General features: G+C 45.9%; 1 protein-coding gene across 1 annotated transcript in view; it reads left to right on the forward strand.

Moving 5' to 3' along the window:
• LOC136052479 (sodium- and chloride-dependent betaine transporter-like) overlaps positions 1-23,145 on the forward strand; it is a 34,007-nt gene extending 10,862 nt beyond the window's left edge. The window contains exons 4-15 of the mRNA XM_065742654.1: positions 1,197-1,337; positions 3,128-3,215; positions 4,732-4,864; positions 7,290-7,424; positions 8,905-9,008; positions 9,899-10,023; positions 10,186-10,298; positions 10,893-11,030; positions 11,999-12,101; positions 18,455-18,555; positions 19,963-20,133; positions 22,824-23,145. Coding sequence (XP_065598726.1) covers positions 1,197-1,337; positions 3,128-3,215; positions 4,732-4,864; positions 7,290-7,424; positions 8,905-9,008; positions 9,899-10,023; positions 10,186-10,298; positions 10,893-11,030; positions 11,999-12,101; positions 18,455-18,555; positions 19,963-20,133; positions 22,824-22,967 — 1,496 coding nt within the window. The 3' untranslated portion in view covers positions 22,968-23,145. The remainder of the gene's footprint in view (positions 1-1,196; positions 1,338-3,127; positions 3,216-4,731; positions 4,865-7,289; positions 7,425-8,904; positions 9,009-9,898; positions 10,024-10,185; positions 10,299-10,892; positions 11,031-11,998; positions 12,102-18,454; positions 18,556-19,962; positions 20,134-22,823) is intronic.
• The last annotated feature ends 273 nt before the right edge of the window (positions 23,146-23,418 follow it).

Here is a 23,418-nt window from a genome sequence, read left to right on the forward strand (position 1 = left end):
CTTTAAGATGTGAATGAATTTTACTTTCACAATTCCCCTGCCCAGAGGAGAGTCTATTACATCTGTTTTATGGACAGCATAGAATCATGATGATTGAAAGACTACTAAGATTGTTTAGCCAAGTGTCAACCCAACACCACTGTACCACTGAATGTGTCCCTCAGTGCCATATCCACACGGTTCTTGAACACCTCCAGGGCTGATGACTCCACCACCTCCCTGGCAGCCTGTTGCAATGCATCATAACTCTTTCTGAGAAGAAATGTTTCCTAATATCCAATCTGAACCTACCCTAGTGCAACTTGAGGCCATTCCCTCTGGTTCTATTGCTGTTACCTGGGAAAAGAGGCTGACCCACACTTTACCACAACGTTCTTTCAGGCAGTTGTAGAGAGTGATAAGGTCTTTTCTTAGCATCTTCTCCAGACTGAACAATCCCAGTTCCCTCAGCTGCTCCCCATAAGACCTGTGCTGCAGACCCTTCACAACTCCATTGTCCTTTTCTCGATATGGTCCAGGGCCTCAACATCCTTCTTGTAGTGAGGGGTGCAAAACTGAACACAATGCGGCCTCACCAGTGCCAAATAAAGAGAAGCCTGTGTTCAGGCAGGTTAAATACGTGCATGTGACCTGGAGGCAGACAGCAGCAATATCTCTTAGGATGCAGACAACCAGTTTTAGGCAGGTGAGTTTGGGCTTTCTTACCCAATGACTTTTCTGTTGTCTTGGTGAGTGATGAGCCCAAGGACAGAGTTAGTCTCCTATATCTGTACTTTTGTCCTATCACCATATTTTATGCTGCTGCACATCAGCAGTGAGAACCCTTTTTATCCAAGTCTTTCCAGAAGAAAGAAATTCACCTGCATTTATTATCTCTCAAAGCTATACAACTAGTTTTCCTGAGGGAGAGGCAGTGTAATATAATGACAGTTTAGTATCAGACAAATATTTTCTCATCAGTGAAAAGTTTTCTCCCTCTGTTCTGCCATAGAGCTGTCTAGAGATACCAACATTTCCTGTCTTCATACAATCCCTTCTCTTTCCTAGAGGTAGGTCTTATTCTATTCTCCAGTGAACTGTGTGGTTGGCATCACATTCTTCTTGCCATGGCATGGACTATATCTTTTCTGGGGGGCTAATTTCAACATTTGGTATCTGGTTGACAGCCTTCTCAGAGGCTTTGTTTTCCTTCACAGGAATTGGATATTCCTCACAAGTCATTGAGATCTATCTAAACATCTACTACATCATTATACTGTCCTGGGCACTCTTCTACCTGTTCAGCTCATTCACCACCGTGCTACCATGGGCCAGCTGCAATAACCCTTGGAACTCAGGTATGCCTTCCTCTGGCTGGCTTCTGGTGGGAGGAAAGGTAAGAGATGGAAACTCACTTTTCAAACAGATTCATGCAGTCATAGAATCACAGATTCATAGATTCCTTTTCCCTTTTCCCAGTTCCCAGAAATTATTGGGTACCTATCCAAAAATATTTTTACTGTAAATGAATGTCTTGGTTTCTGACATTATTTTGTAGTAGTACTGTAGGTTTCACAGAGTAGTGTCCAGAGGGATTGCTCCCATGAAGTGCTCTGTGGCCAGGGATCCCTGTGAAAGGAGCAGTCTTCATTCACCATAGACAAATGGCCAGGAAGACTGAGTAGTCTGGCTTTATGCTTAGCAGTAGGGGACAGTAAGACTAATTTTGCATGGAGATATTTTCATTATTGAGATTTCACTGAACAGTCCACGTTTTCTGGCAAGTGGAATATATGGATTGAGAAATGTTTTCAAGCCAATCTAGAGCCCAGCTCACAAAGCAAGAACGTTTCATTAGCTCTGGTGAAATGATTTATCTTACAATTGCTACTTGGCTCCTTCACAGCTTCCAGCGTAGCTGTCAGACACTCAGCTGTTCTCTTTTGCATGCTCAACTTTTGGCTTAATCAGCCCAAACCTGCATTGGAGGATTTACCAGTATGAGTTTCCCAGTGCAGGAACCAGGAACACAAAACTCTTAAAGCACTCTTCTTCTGATGTAGTCTCACTTTCTCGGCCAGGGATCTCATTTCCTTGTGTCCACAGTTCACAAAATCATGCTGTGCAGTAAAGACATGGCTTTGGTTTTATTTAAGGCACTTGGGCTGTCCCTGGAAAGTGGAGTTGGATATGAGGTAACTTTCATAGATCTTATGAGACTTGATAGGCTTTTTTTTACTACACTGAACAGGTTGTTCAACAGTTCAAGTTGCTTTCAGTTCAAAGCCAACCTCGAAAGGGCTTCGGCAGCAGCTAAAGCCCCCTTTTTTTTCCTTTGCCTTGGTGATTCATTTCTTTGATGTGTTAAATTTCTCCACTCTATGGGCTATTTACTCAGAGCTTCCTCTGCTTTTACATCCCAGCAGAGGTAAGCATCTTTGTAAAGAGTGAATCTCATTCCTTCAGCTTCCCTGACGTTTTTTTGTTTTTTTTTCTTTTTTGGGGGGGTGTTTGTTTTTTGTTAGGAAAACCACAGATGTTCTCTTCAGGTGCTGAAGCTTCCCAGCCGGAGCTGGGATTCCTCTGTTTCCTGTGGGCTGTCTTTTGCTTGCCAAATGCATGATGAGGTGCATTTTTTTGGATGCATGGCATCTTCTCCATTTTTAGCAATTTTACACTATGTGACAGAGTTGGGGGTGGCATTGTGGAACATGAAGGCAAATGCAGGGTTTGAGAGCATACATATGTACGTGTGGTTAGCTAATGATGTGTGGTGTGGAAGGAGAATGAGATTTTGTATATTTTTTGGTTTTGTATCTTTTTTGGTTTTTGCTACCTACAGTGGCTACCCCACAGTAATTTACATTTTGCAGTCATGTGCTTTCCATATGGCAGGAAATTGCCCTCCCCCTCTCTCCTTCTCCAAGCCCTCTGCCTACTGCAGGACTGGAATTCATAGCCAGAGAGAACCAAGCTTTAATGAGATGCTTTAATGAGATACAAGAGTTTAGTGAGATGTTCTATAGCACTGGGTGAAGAGTCCTTGTACAGTCAGCATGAAGGTTAGGGTACAGTGGAGAAGGAGCATCTCTCATGGAGGAGCCTTGGCAAATTTCTCTGGCTCATTGACTTCCTTTTCTTTTGGTAGATCTCTGTGTGGACTTTCTGAATATCTCCGACTGGGACAACAGGACTGTGCCTGCGAATGCCACCTCCCCAGTGGTTGAGTTTTGGGAGTATGTGATCACCTTCCTTCCTTTCAGGCTCCTCTCTCACCCAGGAAATATGCTGGATTGGAAGGGGATTCCATAAGGCCAAGTGAGGTGCCACATATCAGAATCAGGGTTGTGTCAGACATAGGGAACACAGTACACGGAGCTGCCAAGGAGATCATTACAGATTCCAGGAGAACTACATGCATCCTAAAGGCTGCCTGCAGTAGCATGCCTGCCCAGGGAGCTCAAAAAGCACATATGCACATGTTCTGGCACTGAGATGTCAGGGTGAAAAGGAAAACAAAAAGAAGATAAGGACTTCCTGTAAGAAGTGGCCAGGGCAGGCTGATCAGTGCTCTATAGTGAAATAGGAAGGGGAAAAGCTGCCATTTCACTTCTAAACACATCTTGCCAAAGGAAGAGGTCTATCTGTCTTCCCTGTCTTTGTACATGGAGGGGAGACATCTGAGGCAAACAGGTGAGGAACACCTATTAGGGGGAGATATCTGAGGCAGACACCTGAGGAACACCAGAGAGGCACTCAGGGAGGTTTGGCCATGGATTTGGAGGCATTGAATCACCTCTGAAAGAGGAGTCCTGCACCAGGCCAGCATCTTACTTCTCACTGCAGCCCATGGAGATTGAAATGGCTGCAGGAACCATGCTGTTTCCTCAACTGGAGAAGACCTCAAAACAAAGAGTGATGCCAGAGGAATAGCCTTGGCAGTAATTTTTTATTCTGTAGCTCTTAAAGCCCTCCTGAGAGGGGTGAGAATGTCCCTTGCAACAACCAAAGAGCACAAAGAATATGAGGAGATATGCCCATGGATGCAGAAGTCTGCATGTTGCCAGAGTCTCTTTCCTGCCCTGTTCTTTATATCTATGGATTAGCAAGGGCAGCAGCCTCTCAGAAATAATTGTTCAGGGTTCCTGAACATCCTGAACAAGCTGTAATGCAAAGGGAACAACAAGAGAGCTGATTTGGAGGAAGGAGTGCACAGGAATCTTAAGTGTGGGGCTGAGCTGTTGGGACTCCATGAGCTGCAAGGCTGAGCTCTCCTGTGGTCCATCTTGGTGACAGTGAGTGTCCAGGGAATGAAACTGAATAAAGGATGTGAGAAACAGAAAGACCACTTAAACTTACGTGTAGGGTGCCTGTAGTGTATGAGGAGGTGAAGAAGAGAAGTGACCATGGGTTGATGATGACATAGGTAGCTTGCTTTGAATGGAAATGTGGCAGCCCAGCAGCTGCCAGAGTGATGGAGCAATGAGGGGCAGGTGGTGATTTCATGGTGTGTGGGTCTGATGGGCAAACTTCAGTAGGGTGGGAGGGCTTGGACTAGCTGCAGGGCACAGTGGAGCAGCATCCACAGGAATGACAGAGAAGCGAGCATTTGGCAATGCTGGAGTGATTCACTCATCTGGGAGCCCAGATTGATCTACTTAATCATTTCATGGGTTAAAACGACAAAGTTGTGTTTGGATTAATGGGGTCTGAGATGTTAATGCTTTTCTCCCTGTCCCTGGATACCGGCAGGAAGAGAGTCCTGGGACTCACAGAAGGTATTCACAAACTGGGCACTGTGCGCTGGGAGCTGGCTCTGTGTCTCCTGCTGGCATGGATCATCTGCTACTTCTGCATCTGGAAGGGTGTCAAGTCCACGGGAAAAGTAGGAACAGAGATTGTCCTCCTCATCCATAATCCTCCTTGTACCCATCTTACGTTTCTTTCCCAATCTCTTTTACCTTTTCATGAAGTAGAGGCTGGAAACACACAGCACCAAAGTCAAACCTAAAATCTGGTGGGTTCATACTGATTTATATTACTTGCATTTGACCCATAAGAGGAAGAACAAAAAATCAGGCAGATGGGGAGGGAAAAACAGTGGAAGAGCTGGGAATTGATGGCAATCATAGGTCAAGTTTGTCCCTGCAGGCACCAACAACGGCTGATGATACTCCACAAGTGCCCATGGGAACGATCCACACATCAATGTGTTGTCCTGTTGTGACTTGTTTATGTTTTTAGCTAGATCCTCTTCAGTACTGAGCTTTCTATCCCTGGAAATAATTAAACACTTAAGCAAAATAGAGAAGCTTCTGCCTGCAACTACCTCAGTGAATAGTTCACTAATTTCTCCTGCTTCTTTATCCTGCAAAATACTTGGAGTGGGAGAGATGTCTTTGTGCTTTCCTTTGGGCTTCCTTTGATACTCTCTCTGGCTCTGTGGTCTTGGGCTCAGCATGTCACTTTGTGCATTCTGCTATACTCTTGCTGGTGCTGACCTGTCATTCACCACTTCTCAAGGGGGTAGACCAAGATTCCACATCTGTCAGGAGAGGGGATTTTACATTGTCAATCTCTGATGCTCCATGTAAGCTGGTTTGATAATGCAGTGCCACCTTCACAAGAGTTTTCGTTCTGATCTTGTGAGCCTGGGTCTGAACAGCTGTTCAATATGCATGGAAGTGCAATTGAGTTGTTGCAGGTTCCCATCAGCTCTCAGCTCTTTTCCCACCAACCCTTTCCTTTGCCCAGTGCTGCTCAGGTGCAGGGAGCTTGCCTTGCAAGAGAAGGCTGAAGAAGTTCCCTTGAAGAAATTCACAAGAAGTTGGGTTTGGCAAAGTCAACCCAGAAAGTGAGAATGCAGGCAGTAGCTGTCATGGCTATCCTGGGACCATGGAAGATTTTTCCATTGCAAGGTTTAAAATATAGGACCTACTTTTTCCTAGTCAAGTGTATGGACAAGGTGGGTAACACAGAGTGGGGTTTTTTGTCCCACTTCACAAGCCAGACAAGCCAGTGCCCGCTCTGCAGGCTGTCACACTGAGATTTACAGGAACACTGCCATGAAACTCAGCTCCTTTCTTTTTCAACCCTGACTATGCATTGGGACAGGCAGTAGGGAGGTCCCTGAAACTCTGGGTATGTGCATAGTTTTGTTTACCCATTGCAGAGTAAACGAATGCTGTGTTTGACCGAAGGGCTGCACCAGTCAGACATAACTCTGCCGGACTCTTGTGCCTATGCTTCTGTCATTTAAGGAATCTAAACTTAAAGAAACAATGTTAACCTCAGAAAAATAATTTCAAATAACCCCCAAAAGACCCATTTTCATTGAAAGCCTTTTTCTTTTGTTCATTTTGCCCACTCTTGCACACTTTCAATCTTTCCTTTCCTGATGCAATCAGTTGCTCTGTACAGATGTTCCACAGAAGTGATTTCTGAAAGTAGATTTTCATGCTTGTGCCAAAAATGCTCTATTCTCCTTCAGTCAGGGAGCAGCAGAAGTGCCATGTACTGTGACTGATATGACCAATTATCACTAGGCAGCAACAACTTCATTTTTGACCCCCTCACTTTGAATCCATACAGTAAACAAGCTTTACTTTTACTTGGATGAGTTGTAGTAGTGAATAAATGTTAAGAAGTTGCAGATTGCTTGTGGATATTTTGCAAACAGCAACAACAAAAAGTTATATTGGGCAGTAGATTAGGGATGATTAATTCTACTGTAATATTTGTTTACCTAGCACACAGAGAGATGAGAAAAGAAGGCTTTGCAGAAGCAATGATATATGTTTTCTTGGCGGACTTTGGGGCTCCTGTTGTCTCCATTTTTTACCCATGAGCACAGAGGCATTGGAGAGATGAGGGAGCCACACAAGCACCCCTGGAAATGCAGTGTCTCAAACTGGGCAGAAAAAGTTGCTGTTTAATTTGGAAACCCCTTGCTGGGAATGGGACAATTTTAATAACTCCTCATTAAAACTCAGTGACAGGAAGAGACGTCGGTTTCTTTTGCAGCTCTAGAAAGATGAAGAGAACAGCTTGAGAGCAGGGAAATGATGATGACTGGAAAGAGAAAATAGCAAGAGCAACCAGTGGCACAGCCTTGGGTGAGGAACAGAGAGTAGATTAAGAAAATCACTGCTGATATGTAACCTTGATTAATCCCTTCCCCATCCCACATCCACTTTAGCAGCAGTGGTCATGGCCAGAGACAGGGTCCAGGAACATTTGCCAGGTAGGGGCTTGAAATGGGACAAAGTAATGCCTGCACCCCCAATCAACCCTGTCTGGTTTCTTTGCAGGTCGTGTACTTCACTGCCACTTTCCCATATGTCATGCTGGTCATCCTGCTGGTGAGAGGAGTCACACTGCCAGGTGCTGCTGAGGGGATTGTCTTCTACCTGAAGCCAGATGTCTCCAGGCTGGCTGACCCACAGGTGAGTGGGGCAGTAGAGGTTCTGGCTGCCTGCTCTGAAGGCAGGCCTTCAGACTGGGGGGACGTCCTTAAAGAGTGAGTAGGGCCTGGGCCCCATGTAATGTGGATTCTCTGCTTGCATCTGCAGCATATGGGCATATTAGGTCATTGCTACTCATGGGCTCAGCAAAATCAGAGGAGTGCATGAAATATTCAGCACTCAGCAGGTGGTTTTGCTGGGTCTTAAATACAAATAATTAAGAAAAGGTTGGGGAGGGGGAGCAGTCTACCATTTTCCATTTCTTCAGGCCCACTTAGTACTTTGTCTGGGACCAACCACATGCCAACAGTGCATGCCCCAGCATGCAGTCAGGTCTCTTCCCCAGTCCAGGTGGGCAGCACTCCTGTTCCAAAGACCCCAACACCTCTTTGTCTCAGCAGGTTACTTTCTCTCCCAGGTGGGCTCAGCAATGCATGCAGACTGCGTGTGCCATCCCTCTGAAGTACTAATGCAGCTCCCCAGCCCCAAGGAGGACATTTAAATGACATTGCTGCTAATTATTCTGCTGCTAAATCTTTTTGTGGAGGCAGCCAAGCAATATGCTTAGCCCACAGCCTTAGCTTACCTCCCGCATCTTCCCAGATGGCTGCAGCCCCAACTGCTCCCAAACCAGCTGCCAAACACACTGTCTTCCCCCAAATGGCTTTCAGATGCAATTATGTGTTGTCAATACAAAATCGGTGGTGTGCTGAATACAAGAGCCAGCCGAACATAAATGGCATTTTAATATCAAAATAAATGACTGGGGGGGCATGGGGGGCTGAGTGTGTTTTATTTGTGGCCACAGCTTATTCACTGAAAACCTCCCAATCTTTTAAAGCCTAAACAAAGCCTATGTGGTCCCTCCTTCCTGCAGCATAGCAGGAGAGAGGAATCCTGTTATTCATTTCAGAGAGTGCAAAGTGTGGGTGTGTGTGTGTACCCGTGCCACACACTCCTCTGGATCTGAGCAGCAGTACCCAGGCTGGGATTGTCTGCAAGCTGCCAAATTGCAGCTGCCTGGCTGTTTTCTGCTGCTTAGAGGAAAAAGAGAATGAGGGGGAGTGCACAGACAGAAAGAGGGCTGTATTCCCTCCTGTTACCCTGAATTTCTGACAGGGCATGGGAGCAGTGTTGGAGTTCACCCTTCAGTGCTTTAGGAGACCAAGGGACACTTCTTGGGGAACGGGGATGGAGTGGAGGGGAAGGAGCCCACTCAGCACTAGCCAGTGCCCTTGTGTCACTCTGATGTGCAAACACAATCCCCGCAGGAGCATTTTTCTAGAGATCTTTTCATCTGATAGTTCAGTTTCCCAGAGACGTATTCCAGTTTCTGCATCCATTGTGCCCCCCATCCCACATGGTTTGTTCAGCTCCAGCGTAGGGGTGTTTGGCAGGCAAGGCACAGCCACTTATTTATTTTGTCACCAGGTCTGGAGACCACTGACCTTCTCTGTTCCAGGTCTGGATGGATGCAGGCACACAGATTCTCTTCTCATATGCCATATGCCAGGGGTGCCTGACAGCTCTGGGCAGCTACAATAAATACACCAACAACTGTTACAGGTAAGAGGAGCCCAGGTTCCTTGCATCCTTCTAGAAATTTTATCAGAGTCAAAGAACACAGGGAGACTTTTGGTCAATGCTATTTTGAATAAGGACATGCTCAAAGTTTGGGGTGGACTCAGTATAGGGATGAAGATTGACTAGGGCAATGTAGGAGCTTCAGAGAAGTGTTTTAGCGGCACTCTCCTGTATGAGTCAGCTTGGAAACTGAAGGGACTGGAGGAGGAGGAATGGATGCGGAGTGTGCCCAGCCACCGTGGTGATACTACATGCTGTTTTGATGGGGTGAATGAGCAGGGGCTGCATGTCTAGCTCTGCTGCCACTTGCTAGGTAGGGAAAATGGTACAAAGATGGAGATGGCTGGGCCCCATCTATAGTTCTTCACTGTCAGCAGGGTAATGTACTACCAGTGGCATTCTGATCCTATCAAGGAGATTAATCAAGTCAATCTGGCCTCTTCCTTGCCCTTGAACTACACCTTTGTTTTCTCCATGTCCTGACACGAAGCTCAGTAAAGCCATCAAGACCATTTCTGACACATTCCTGAGTCCTGTGGAGTTGGGGCTCTGTTATTCCTTCCAGTGTTGCTCCAGCACAGATGGGAAAATTTAACGGTGCTCTGGAGACATCAGTCATCTCTTGTGCCCTTCTCAAAGAGATGCTACTGTGGCTGCTAGCCAGGCAATTAATACATTCCCACAGCATCCCAGAATGTATCTGTCACCAATGGAGCAATGTGTTGACACCTTCCTCTAGTATCTGATGTGCCTTGCACAGTCAGCATGGCTCTAGGTACCTCTCCAGCCCAACCTCAGTTCTTGCTGTCTGCCTGGGGAAGCAGGCCTGCTGTGCAGAGGGAAACAGTGTGCTCTCTCATCTCCTCCCACAGGGACTGCATTATGCTCTGCTTCCTGAACAGTGCCACCAGCTTTGTTGCTGGCTTTGCCATTTTCTCTGTGCTGGGCTTCATGGCTCGAGAGCAGGGGGTACCCATTGCGGAAGTGGCTGAATCAGGTAGGTTTTTCTAGCAGACTTTGAGTCCGAGGAGGCTGGGGAGGGAGGCTTTTCTGAAGTGAAGCCCAAGATGTTATCTACATCCTCTGTCACTGTGGTGTCTGCAGTGAGGTTTGCAGTACCAGTACTTCCAGATGTGCTCATGCTGCTGTCTGTTGGCAGGTCCTGGCCTGGCTTTCATAGCATACCCGACAGCAGTAACAATGATGCCTGTGTCTCAGCTTTGGTCTTGCCTCTTCTTCCTCATGCTGATCTTCTTGGGACTGGACAGCCAGGTACAGCAAACTAACCCTCCTAGTCCAACTCCCTGTTGCCACTCTGAGCACCTCCTCATGCCTGTGGGAAAGGACTAGATTGTTATACGTTTTTCTGGTCCCTCAAATACGTTCTCCACGCCGTTCACAGCTCTTTCACACCATGGGTACTCACAGCCAGGGCTGCAGAGAGGCCAGTGGGTATGTGTGGTGGCATCTCTGTTTGGCAGTCTTATCCTCACATGTGTCTGAGGGTGTCCCAGCATATCTGTAACTGCAAGGAGGAATGCTTTTGCGTCCACTTCATACCCTCCAGTATTTCAGGAGGAAAGCCCAGCAGAGCAGTGTGAAACTGTGGGAGAGAGTGTGTCATGGCCTGGCTGCTGGGCAGGTCACTCTATTGAGGCTTTACTTTGCATCACCTAATCCTTTGGACCTCAGTTTCTCATTTTTCCCTCAATCAAGGTCCCCTCTTGCCTCACCTTGTTGATTGTTCTGCTTCTTGCTGGCCTAGCTGTCTTGGAAAAAATCTCCTAGTCTTGAGGAAAAAAGGGCAGTGAGCTTGTTCTTGGGGAAGGGGAGGTGTTGCGCTTTGTGACCTGTATTCTCCTGCAGTTTGTCTGTGTGGAAAGCATGGTGACAGCTCTTATTGACATGTTCCCGGGAGTGTTTCGAAAGAAAGGACGTCGGGAGCTGCTGATCCTGGCCATTGCAGTGATGTGCTACCTGCTGGGCTTACTACTGGTCACTGAGGTAAGAGAGGTGGAGCTGGGCTACAGCCAAGCACCAGAAACCCTGTGTGACTGCTCTGGAGAAGCACTTAAAGGCAGCAGGCTTTGATGCTTTTGCTTATCCTTCATTTCCAATACATTATCTGGTGTCTCTCAGCCAGCATTGCTGACAGTGTGATGCTCCTGCACCTGCTATGAAGCCACAGAGATGGCCCTGCAGCTCGATAATGCTGCCTTATGCAAATACCACCTTGCTCAAACAAGCTGAGCTGCATATACAGAAGCTGTTCTAAGGGCAATGATCATTTGCTGGCTGCTTTGCATGAGATGAAGGGTAGCAGGAGGGAAGGATGGGGTAATGAGTGCAGCATCACCTTGCCTGAGCCAAGGGGGGAGCCTGTCATCTCTGGATGCAATGTGTTGATGCGATGCTATGCATGTGATCAAGACAGCTTTGACTGTGGGAAACCGAACTCAGGATTCATGGATTTGGTATGCCCTTCAGTGGAGGCACTTACACTCATCGTTGCAGGACATCACCTTAAGTGTCAGGATGAAAAGATTCCACTACTCTGTCAGTGGCCAAAGACCTTCAGCAACCTTGGAAAACTTCTGCTTGACTTCTGTTGGCGTGGCTTTCTCTTTGCAAAAACACATGAAAATATGAGGAACAATTGAGTTGTAGAGCTGGCTGATGGCAAGTAGTCAGGGCTCAACCCTGAGGTAGGGGCAGCAGGAAACAACGTGCCTGCCGTTGAGGGGTATGGACCTTGAGAAATATGTAAAAATGGATGCAGCCAAAATAAGGTATCATGTGAATATCCTGATCATCAGGATCCTAGTTTTTCAGGTGCAGAGATTTTCACTGTCATAGTGTTTTGAAGTAATACTGGAAACTTGCTAGGTGATTAAGAAACCCAAACCAATACCAGTGTGCTCCTGTGGACATTGAAACCTGCCATAACTCCCTCTTCTCTACCTCTGTTGCAGGGTGGGATGTACATCTTCCAGCTCTTTGATTACTATGCTGCCAGTGGCACGTGCCTGCTCTTCCTGGCCATTTTTGAAGTCATCTGTGTAGGATGGGTTTACGGTAAGTAGAGGACAAAAATCTGTGCTGCTGCTTCCTCTGAAGGCAAGGGCTGGGGGTGCAAAAGTGGAGGGGGATGGAAAAGGTCCACCACTCCGTTAGAAAGCAAAGAAATGCTGTAATTACCCTCTTTCTTGCCTGGTTTCCAGTGTGTTTCCTCACAACATTTCTTAACTGCTCCACATTTAGAGTAGAAATGTCTTTTCCATCTCTGAAGCTTTCTCATCTTGTCTTACTTGCTGCTCTTTCCACTCCTCCAATGGGTTAGAAAACCAGCTACAGAAGAGTGACTCCTGTTTTCAGACTCTATTTCAATTTGTACCCTGTGCCTTTGGTTTAATCCTGCCAGTTCATTTCACACAAAGTGCTGGGATGCAAACTTGCTGTGTGTCATTTCTGTGATAATGCATGCTTTATGTCTTTCATGGGCTGTGATGGCAGTTCTGGAAGAAATGTGTGGGACTGCCTTGGCTCTCAGTGAGGACTGTAACCAAACCATGCAGGATGAGGGATTAGGCTGAGCTCAGTGAATTACCAGAAGGAAAACACCTACTTGTTGGTGTGCAGTAAGCAGTGTCCTGTGGTATCCCATGGAAGGTCTCTGCCCTGCTGAGCAGTGCCTGAGACAACAGGCTTCATTCAGTTCACCTCACTGAGGTACATATTGAAGCTGGTGGTTTCCAGGTGAAAGGGTTAGTTTTGTGTGTTATGGAGCAGCAGCTTCCTGGCCTTGGCATAACAGAATCACAGAATCACTAAGGTTGGAAAAGACCTCTAAGTTCATCTAATCCAACCATCAGCCCATCACCACCATGCTCACTGACCACATCCCTCAGTGCCACATTCACGTTTCTTGATTCAGTCCAGCATCTGCAAGGATAGCACAAAGTGAAATATATGTCAGATTAGACCAAACTGACAGCATCCCCAAAAACTGCACCTGGTGGATCCTTGCTGCACCAGGCAGTGTGCCCTTCTCAACCTAAGGAATACTGCAGGCGTGAGCATCATTCACATCTTATTTTTTTTTTTTTTTTGATGGCTAGCAGTGGATGTTTAGGGAGGAGTATAGGGGATAAGTTAGCAATGATATTTTCTGGGAATATTCTTCCAGCTTCTAAAAGCTTGTAACTCAAGGACCTCCAGGGCCCAAAGTAAAATCTTCTGTTTATTTGTCTTCTGTATTTTTTCCTAGTAAGCTCATATAAGCATTTATAATCCAAAAACCCCACAACAAGGAGTTCCACAGCTTGGTCCATTGTAGTATGAGGAATCACAATTTTGCTTGTTTTGAACCTGCTACCTGCCAGTTCCGTTTTGTGCCCCACAGATCTCAGTTCAGAAGAGATGGGTGAATAGTCAGCCCCATTTGCTTTCTTTGGTACGTGCAGTTTTATAGAGCTTTCCATAGTTGTAGTGCAGTTGCTGATAAAGGTTTTCTCAGGTTCTTTAAACACTCAAACAAATTGAAACAATTTCTAGTCTGGAAGGACTTCTCTCTTACTGAAATGGGAGGAGGTCCTGCTGCTTGTGCTTAACCTTCCAGGGATGCACGAAATGCATGTCTGTGGAAAGATTTATTCTAGAGAGAGGTCCTGTGGGGGAAGCTCATCTGAGAGCTTGCAGTGCCAGACTTTGGCCAGACTTGAATTCAGTCAACTTCTGCACATTCCCCATGAGATTTCTAAGGAGAAGGAGATTTTCATCCATGCGTGACGCAGCTTCAGTATCACCACCCTGAGCTATATTAAATTTACATCACAGTTTGTCAACTCTTCCCTCTTTCTGCCCTGCTCCTCATGGCAAGTAGCCATTCCATGGGTTTGATTCTGGGCTGAAACGCAGTCAGTAGGCTGAGAGAGGCCATCTTAATGGAAAAGAAGTGCCTAGTGCCAACCACTGCTATTTTCCCAGCCTCAGAATTGGCAGGACCAAGCCACTTGCTTACACTGTGAAGAATTACAGCATTTTTGCTAACACAAATACACGCTCTGAGTTTCCCCTCTCCCAGCACATACGCCAGCCGCCCACCACTTGGCAGCTTTCCTCTGCTGACAGGCAGATGCTCTTGCTCAGATCTAAGGCTTTCCTCATGTACTGCTCTCTGCCTGCACAAAGACCTCATGACATCCCACCTGCCAGCCCTGTTTGCTGCAGGGAAGGACAGAGGTGGTTTGGTTTCTTCCCCTACCTGTGTCCCTTCCATTTTTGGTGACACGGCCCTCATGTAAGTGGGTACTCTTCTTGTGCACTGGGGTTGCAGCACGATGCCACAGGAGCACGGTATGGGAGTGATGTTTTCTAGTTTTTCAGGTGGTCACAGCATGCACATTAGGATAGGCTGTTGCAGCAGAAAGTGTGCGCCTCCATCACTGCATGAGAGCTGGGGCTGAAACCATTAGAACTGTTCACAAAGCTAAAGCAAGCTGATGCCAGCAGGCACCTGTGGGTGGCTGCAGGGTGAATCTTTGTTGAGCTAGTATAAATCTTCCTCTCTTGCTCACATGCAGCATGTCTACCACCAGCAGCAGCAGCGGGCTCCTCCTGGCTGGATCCTGCCCATCAGGCTGCACTAGCTGGCTTTGCTTTATCCTCTTGGATGCACCTGCTTCAGGCAACCTCGTATGGTTATTTATGGATCACAAAGGCTCTTTAAAAGCACCTGGTACTCAAATGGTCCACAGTTCCTGCAGTGCTCCAGCAAATCTGCTGACAGCATTTTGCATGGGTTTGGCACAGGTGTGGGCACTGCAGGTTTGGGACAGCAAGAGAGCAGCAGGCACAAGCTCAGAGCAGTGGCGTGGCACCAAGGTCATCGTGTGCTGACATCCTGTGGATGAAACACAGTTGAGATGAATGCAAATAAATGCAGCCTAGGAGAAAAGATTTTAAAGGGAGGGTTTTGTCATAGGCTCCACACTATCAGTTCAAACAGGCTGTACTGTGTTGTGGTTTAAACCAGCAGATAACTCAGCGCGTTGCAGCTGTTTGATTGCCCTCTCCCTTCACCCAGGGGATGCAGGACAGAAACAGAAGAAGGTAGAACTTGTAGGTTGAGATAAAGGCAGCTTAATCAGACAGAAAAATGGGAAAAAATAAATAATAATAATTATACACAAAGCAAGTGATACACAGAGCAATTGTTCACCACCCACTGTCTGATCCCCAGCACATTTCCTGAGCACCAGCTGTCCTCCTGGCCAATTCCTCTCCATTTTGTTGTTCAGCATAACACTGCATGGTACAGGGTATCCCTTTGTCCAGTCTGGGTCAGCTGTCCTGGTTCTGTCCAGCTCCTTCTGCCTCCTCTGTTCCCTCACTGGCAGGGCAGCACCAGAAGCAGAAATATCCTTAGCTCTGTGCAGCACTTCTCAGCAACAACTAGAACATCAGTGTGTTATTATTATTCTCATTCAGAATCCAAAACTCAGCACTATACCAACCACTGGGAAGAAAATTAACTCTATCTCAGCTGAAACCAGGACATATTGAGAAATATTTCCTGGACTATTTAGTTCATCTGTGAAACTCACTGTTTCTGGGTGTGGAAGGAAAAATCTTCATCCTTTTCAGTTTGGTTATTACTTGCAGTTGTTATAAGCTACTTAGAATGAGAAGGGCTCCATAAGGACAAGATGTAAGGACATAAGCTAATCTCCAGTTGGATTTATATGAAATTTATTCCCATGAATTTATGTAATAAAATAAAATGATTTTTCAGGAAAGGATGTAACATATTTGAAAATATATACTTTCAAAATATATGATACTGGCACATGTGGACAATTGTCCTCATCCTGTGTAGGAACTCCCTTGTCTTGAGATACTGGGTATAGCAGCAAACCTCCTTGTTCTTTCCAACGAGTCTCTTTGGAGAGATATATGGGATTCCCTGCAGGAAATCTATTCAATCCTAATATTTTGGGAAGGAAGGGGGGTCTGCACACATCCTCCAGCTTCTAAACTGCACAAAAAGCCAATGCTGAGTGATTGAACTGGGGGCTTCTTTAGCTTGATTACTTTTCCATATCCCGTGAAATGCAGAACAGGTAAAAGCTCCCATTCATGTCATCCCTCACTGTTTGTGTCAGCATCCATTGTGTTTCACCATGTCACCCTACTGTTTGCCACAGCGGTCCTGGAAACACGGGACCTGATGGGAATAGTGCTGAGAATAGGGATGAGGACAGGTGGAAGCCATGCTGTAACTAACAGTGTGAGGTTTGTGTTGTTTCCTTCATAGAGAACAGGTGTGTGTTGTGTCTTTCTTTTGTCCTGGCATCTTTGTGTTTCTTTAATCACTACATCTCTCCCTAGATCCTTCATTTCAAAATTTGCAGTGCAACTGACTTCAGCCGTCAGAGTGAATTAATTTATCCATCGTATATCTGACATCATGGTGTGTTTCTGTGGAAACACTGTACTGTGTAAGAGACTGCGCTATTCTGCAGTCATATCATTTATCACATTCTCCTTTTTATTTCTAGCCCATGGAAGATTTTGGCTTTGTAGCAGAACATATTTTTATATCATCTCCCCTTCGTTCCCAATATATTTTCAGAAATGTTATCTGAAGCCTCATGAGATTTGCAGGTTGGAAGTTTTAGGGTTCTGTTTTCTGATGTAGGCTGGGCTCCCACACAAGGCTGGCTGTCCCTTGATATGCTGCAGCTTGTTTTTGCTGGAGGCTACTTGTTAACTTGCCAACTGAAGTTGGGAACCATGAGGTATTAAAAGAACGTGCTCCTCCCCATCCTCTTTCCTAAATGCTTCAAAATCTGGTTTTAGGGGAGCTTTTCTGCAAACATTAGTCATGGGATAGAGGAAATAACACAAAGAATTACAGAAAAGGAAAACACACATTATGTGCTTTTGTAGAATTCTCATAAAGGAAATAAGATCCTGGGACTTAGTTCTAAGACAGAAAAACATACAACAAAACACATGAAACCTTAAGCACTTGGTAGGGCGGCAAATCCTCTAGGATAAGTTTTGCCCGGCCAGTCAGGATGCAAGGAAGCAAGGTCTCGGCTCATTGACAGGTAGGAACCTTGGAGATGAGTTTGCAATGAGATGAAGAACCCTATAGGCAGAAGCTGTCCTTTATCAGCTAAGCACTATGATAAAACAGTAAGATAAACGCAGTAACCCTTTCTCTGGGCAGGTTACATCCAGCTCTTTGTCTATCACATTATTGCCCTGTTTAACCTGAGGAAGTCTGACTTAGTATCTCTTGTATTTAGGAAAATCTTAGTGCATTCTTATGAGTGACGTTTTGATTCTCCTTCATTTTATGTCTCCTTTATTGCCAACATGAGGTTCTTATTCCTCGAAGACATCCTAGAGCTTACTAGAAACTCTGCTGATTTCCATCTGCATTATATTGCCTCCTCCTCTGGATATCATTGCACACATTTCAAGTTTATGCTTGATTTGAGAACATTCAATGCGTAGAGTCTGATTGGTGGAATGATTTTTAGATGCTCTTTGGAAGTACATCCCACTCTGGTGCATCATGGGGGTCAGGTGGGTGCAGGCTACCGTGGGCAATGTCAGAGAAGCTGACTTATTTTTAAACCCTGTAATTAACCTGAGCACTCTGAATATTTCTTGAACACAGGGTCAGATCTTTCCACGATGTTGTGTTATGTGTGCAGAAGTTAGACTTCAACTCAATAGGCCAGTCATGCACCTTAGTTGAACAATGAGAGAAGGAAGAGATCAGACATCCACAGATTAACTTTCATTGAACAGAACAGCAGTACTTGCAGATGGAAGATGTGTTTTCCAACAGAGTTTGGATTGCCAGGTCTTTTGGTTTTATGCCGAAAAGAAAATATTCTGTGGAAAGCAGGCTCTTCATGACAGGTGAAATGCCCAGTTCAGTGCAGATTCTTGACAAAAACTCTTTGGTGTGTTGATCTGGTAACAAAGAGAGGGGTTTTTTTTTGGTGTTCCCCATTCTCTTTGTTTCTTGCATCACTCTGGGCTCGCACATTCCCACATGCTCCACCTGCAAAAGCTTTCCCTTGTTGACCTGTAAACCAAATACCCCTCATGCCAGGGGCTGCATTCTCTGACTTACAACTGTTGCTGTCTGAGGGACAGGTTATTTATTTTATGTCAAGCTTTCTGGTAAGTAATGGCTGAAATTAAAAGCCTCCATCTGTATTTAGCCACAGATGAGTATTCTGGATACCAGGAAAGCCTGTCATGTTATTAGGGTAGCCATGCTTTTTGCTAGGAGGAAACACTGAGGATAATGACAAATGAGATATGATGTGAGTAGTGAAGGAAACAGCAATGATCTCACCTCCTCACCTTTGACTTTGTCTCTGTGCTGGCTGGTGGCCAAGGTGCCAACCGCTTCTACGACAACATTGAGGACATGATTGGTTATCGGCCATGGCCCTTGATGAAGATATGCTGGCTGGTGTTCACCCCGGGTCTGTGCTTGGTAAGTGTGTGCAAATATGACAACATACCATATTATTCTGGGTCCCCACATTCTCTGTAGGAAAAAGCTGATTTGTCGTCAAGGTGCTGCTGTCATTTTATCAAGCTCCTGTGGAGAAGCAGTTTTTCCATAGCTGAGATGGCAACTTGTTTCCTTTGTAAAGCTTTATCTTTTGCGTGGAAAATTAATTAAGCCTGAAAAACCACTTGTTTACTGTCAAGGCAAAGGAGAATGTATCCTAAAAGTCTGAAAAGGCTTCGTCAAATTACTTTTGAATGGAAGACTGGTGAGTGTTAGACTGTTCTGAAAAACTTGCTTCAGCCCCTGTTCCTGTGACCTCTCATGGCTCAGAAATATCTTTCTAAGGCCATTTGCTTTCTGTATTATTAAACCTCTGAAAACTTCTCAGACAACTGTTAAAAACAAACAAACAAAAAGATGATAACAACAAAAATATTTCAACAGGCAGTGTATGGGAACTGTTGAATCACGGCCTGAACCACTGATTGATCACCTGAGGTGAGCACTGAGTCAGCTGCAGGAGCACAGGTGAAGGCAATGAATTTGTGTGATCTGGATGGAGTCTGACTCCACCTCTCTCAGACCCCATTGAAGGGCTGACCACCACTGGGGAAGGATCTCCAACAAGAGATCCCTCCCCTGTGGAGTTCTAGGTGAGCTTTTCCTTATTTACTGGTTGTCTTTATGCCATCTGGATAAGCAATCCAAAAATATACCCTCCACCTTCATTATTTTGTGTGGGTACTGTTCTTTTTGGGTATTCACCCTCCAGGTAAGTTCCTGCTTCTTTCAAGTTCATGTCCAGTCTTATTCCACTGACATTTGCTAGTTTTCTGTGCCAAATTCTGCTCCTACATCTGATATTGTGAGCTGTTTCCTCTGACATCAGTGGAAACACTGATAGGATATAGAGCTGTAGTTTACAAAAGAATTCTGTTCCTCTCTCCTTGGAGTCCACAAGGAGTTGAATATTGGGGAAATTTTCAAAATAAGCCTGATTCAACTCAAACTACTTGAGTGCTCTGTGGCTAGAGGTCCCCAAGATGGATGAATCTGTGCCTGGTACTTCTGGAAGTCTTCTGAGAAGGACAGCAATGGTTTCTGACATCATTTTGACTAGATTTCTGTCTCTGTGTTCCTGGACCCTCAAATCTGCTGCCAATTTTGCTTAGGTTGAACCCACAGGGAGCCTACAGAGAAGCCTGGACCTGGCTGTGAAAACCTTGCATGCAGTCAGTATGCATCAAGCTCTGGCTTGCTGCAGTGAGCAATGGCCATGCTGGCTCAATGCAAAACAGCACATTCATTGACACCTAGCTGGCACGTGCAGGTCTGGACTGCCTGACTCCCTCTTCTCTGGCTGTGTTTGTGTTCTGTGTTCCCTAGGCTGTCTTCTTGTTCTCCCTAATCAAGTATGCACCCTTGAAATACAACAATTCTTATGTGTACCCACCCTGGGGCTACATGTTGGGCTGGCTGATGGCACTCTCCTCCATGGTCTGCATTCCTCTCTACATCATCTTCATCCTCCTGAAGACCAAGGGATCCCTGAAGCAGGTACTGAGATCGTGGCCACTGATGAATTGCTGCTGCTTCCCCATGACAGCTCACGGGAAGGGTCTCAGGGAAGATACACACTGCGCGTTTTTCCTCTGAGAAGGCAAGGAGAAGTGTGTCTTTTCCCCAGAATGCCCTACAGCTATTGCTGACAACATGTGGGGCGGGTTGGAGAGTCTCAGCACAGTTTTCAGTTTGATTATCAGCTCTCCAGGGTTTTCCATGAGACACAGTGCCACCACTCATGGTGCAATGCATAGACAGATATAGACAGAACATATCTAATGATGACGCTGGATGACACAGGACCTGTGTCCTCTTATGTGCTATCTGAGGCCACATGCTTACTGATTTGAGGTGCTGGCAATGTTACTAAAGATAGCATAACACCATCTTTTCCTTCTCTTCCTTTATTGACTTGTGCCAGTGCAAACCAGGTACAAGAAACAAGATCTGTTCTCCTTTTTTTTTTTTTTTTAATTCCCTTACCCCTCCTCCCCTTTTAGTCCTGAGTGATGATCGTGTTTTTTTCTTTGAAGAAACTGAACATGACTCTATAGGTCTGTATTTCCTCTTTCAAAGGTCTACCATGGCCAAACCCGAACTCTTCTAACTGTAGGCCCCTTGGCCTCATTCTCTGACAACTGTATAGGATGCTGTGACAGAGCTGGCTAATGCCAGTCTCAGGCTCAGAAGAATTTCAAGTGAAATGCCCAGATGGGGACAGTGGTGATGAAACTTCAGTGAAAGAGTAAGAAGGGCATAAGCCATGTAGGCAGAGAGGTGAAGGAGGAATACAGTTCTATTAAATATCTCCTTTTTGGCTGTCTTTGGCCAAGATACTGATTGCTATCAGTAGCCATGAAGAAATGACAAGGTAGGGAGGGAGCTGGCTTCTGCACCGCTTGATAAAATGGCTTAGTGGAAGATAAACTGTGATTTCTCTTCACTATTGAACACAGATTTAAGGAAAGGCACCTCAACCTTTCAAGTTCCATAACTATTTCAGTTTGGAAATGTATCCCTTCCAATACAAGGCACTACAAGTGGATCTCGTGGCAAGTTGCTGTTATATGGTTTGCTCCAAGTTCAGATCTGGAATCCAGTCTCTCCTAGCCCTATCCTGTGCTCCAGACCTCTTAGTGGCCCTGCACCTTTCCTATCCAGTGGCCACTTTGAAGATGGTCTGGGTGGCTGATACTGCATCTGACTCCTGACAGCTCAGAGGCTTCACCTGCCTGTATGAGGACTCAGGGATGTCTGTGAAGCAACTGTCTAAATGTCCTGCCTGCTGAACAGGCAAAATGCCTCACTTGCTGCAAAGTTCTTTGAGTCCTAGGACTAGAATGCTGCTGTAAGTGCTGCTCATGCTTCTTTTACAGCACATTCAAGGAATTGCTTCAGCCAATTTCAAACTGTAGGGTTTTCTATTTGCCCTGGTTTAGGTGATATTATCTGTAATTTCCAAGGACATCTCAGTTACATTATTATGGAGAAAATTCCAAACCAGTGCTTGTGGCATGTGAGAAGGAGCCATCTGCTAAGCCTGGGCTGATTCAGGGGAGAATCAAAGCCAACTGCATGAAATCTCCTGGAATATTTTCTTCTGTTTTGTAAACAAGTTTTCTCAAAATATACCTGTTCCATTTTTCCAGTCACGCCCCATAAATGTAATGAATTAATTTCCTGATGCAGCTGCTTCCAGGTACAGTGCCTTTTAACTGAATATTGCAAGCCGCTCACTGAAAGCGAGCTCTTAATTGGCAATTATGATCAGTTGCAGCAACAAACCTATTCCTCTTGCTCCACTTGACTGATCAAGAAACACAAATGTTGTTGCTTAATGTGTCTGATTAAGACAGTTCAAGTCCCAAGCACTGAAAACCTGCAGTGAGTTGCTCACAGAGAAGCTTCAGGCCAAGGCTGGTTTCACAAATCATGGGGCAAATGCTTTTGAATAAATGAGTGAAATCCTGCATCCTGGCAGGCATTTCACAGTGAGCAGAAGCACTGAAATTAATCAAACGAGTCATGGATGAGTTGTCTGCCCTGCTGTGGTATGCTGTGTAAGGGAGGAGCATGCCATGGCTCGAAGAGCTCATGAAAGAACAAGCAGCTGTGACCGAGCTGGGACACGGCACACCAGAGAGGGGCTGTGGGTAGGGGCCCCCTGGCCCTCTGTCACTCTGGTGAAGGACAGGGAACATCACCTAGGGAGGTGTCACCTGCCAGCCTGCTTCCCTCCAGGACAGAAGGTGCCCAGCACTTCCCGACAGTCAGGACATACGGGAGGCTGCACAGTCCCCATCCGACCTAACAGGAAGCACTGCTATTTGGCATAAGGATAAGAGAAACTGGGCTTTACCCTGTTGATTTCTATGACCACAGAAAGTGTCTGTGGGGTGAAACTCTAGCATCTTTCTGCCCGGAAGTATGTCTGTGGGGACCTGTGTATGTTAGGTTGTCAGTCCACAGCACAGATCTAAGCCCAGGGATTGCGTAATTGCCTCTGGTAGCAGCTGAAGTGAGCCTGCCCTCCTTCCTGCTCTTCTAGGGCTGTCCAGCAAAAGAGGAGCATGGAGCTGAGAGCATCAGCTCTACAGATGCCTTTGCCCCCAGCAACGGTTGCAGATCACTATTGGGTGCCGGTTTGTTTATCAGCTTAATTAACAAAGACTTCCTCTCCACAGCGGCTCACACAGCTGATTTCCCCAGCGGAGGATCTGCCCCAGCCCAGGAAGCACGTGGTGGCTCTGTCTGAACTGAAGCACAAGGAGAAGTCCCCTCCTGTCCAGGAGGTGCTCAGCATCACAGAGAGGGAAACCCATTTCTAAGGCACTGGCGATATTGCCTGCGTGCTCTGGGTTGATCTGCTCTCTCCTTCCTGAAGTGGTTTCTTTTCCTGGATTCTTCCCTTCTCTCCTTCGCATGGGACACCCCTCACTCCAGCCAGCTGTCAGAGAGGTCCTCAGAACAGACACTGATGGAGAGGGAAAAAAATTGCAAATGAAGTATAGTGCCAAAAAAAAAGAGCTAACCCCTCTGCCCCACACACACTCAAAAAAAAAAAGCAACCAACCAAACAAAAAACATCAGTTGTGTTGGGAGGAGGAAAGGAAACCACAGTGGTGAGAGAGAGCAGAGAATAAAGGTGTGCAGGAACAAAGTTAGGGACACAAAGACACAAACGATGGGGTGTTAGCACGGGAAATAAGCAAGTTGGTTCAGAAGTACATAAGAAGCATGAGGATGACAAAGAGAAGTATATTGCTAGGTCACCTGCAT

The sequence above is a fragment of the Cyrtonyx montezumae genome, unplaced genomic scaffold (genome assembly GCF_038088225.1).
Source record: "Cyrtonyx montezumae isolate F1298 unplaced genomic scaffold, pur_monq_1.0 scaffold_3, whole genome shotgun sequence".
Classification (NCBI taxonomy): Eukaryota; Metazoa; Chordata; class Aves; order Galliformes; family Odontophoridae; genus Cyrtonyx; species Cyrtonyx montezumae.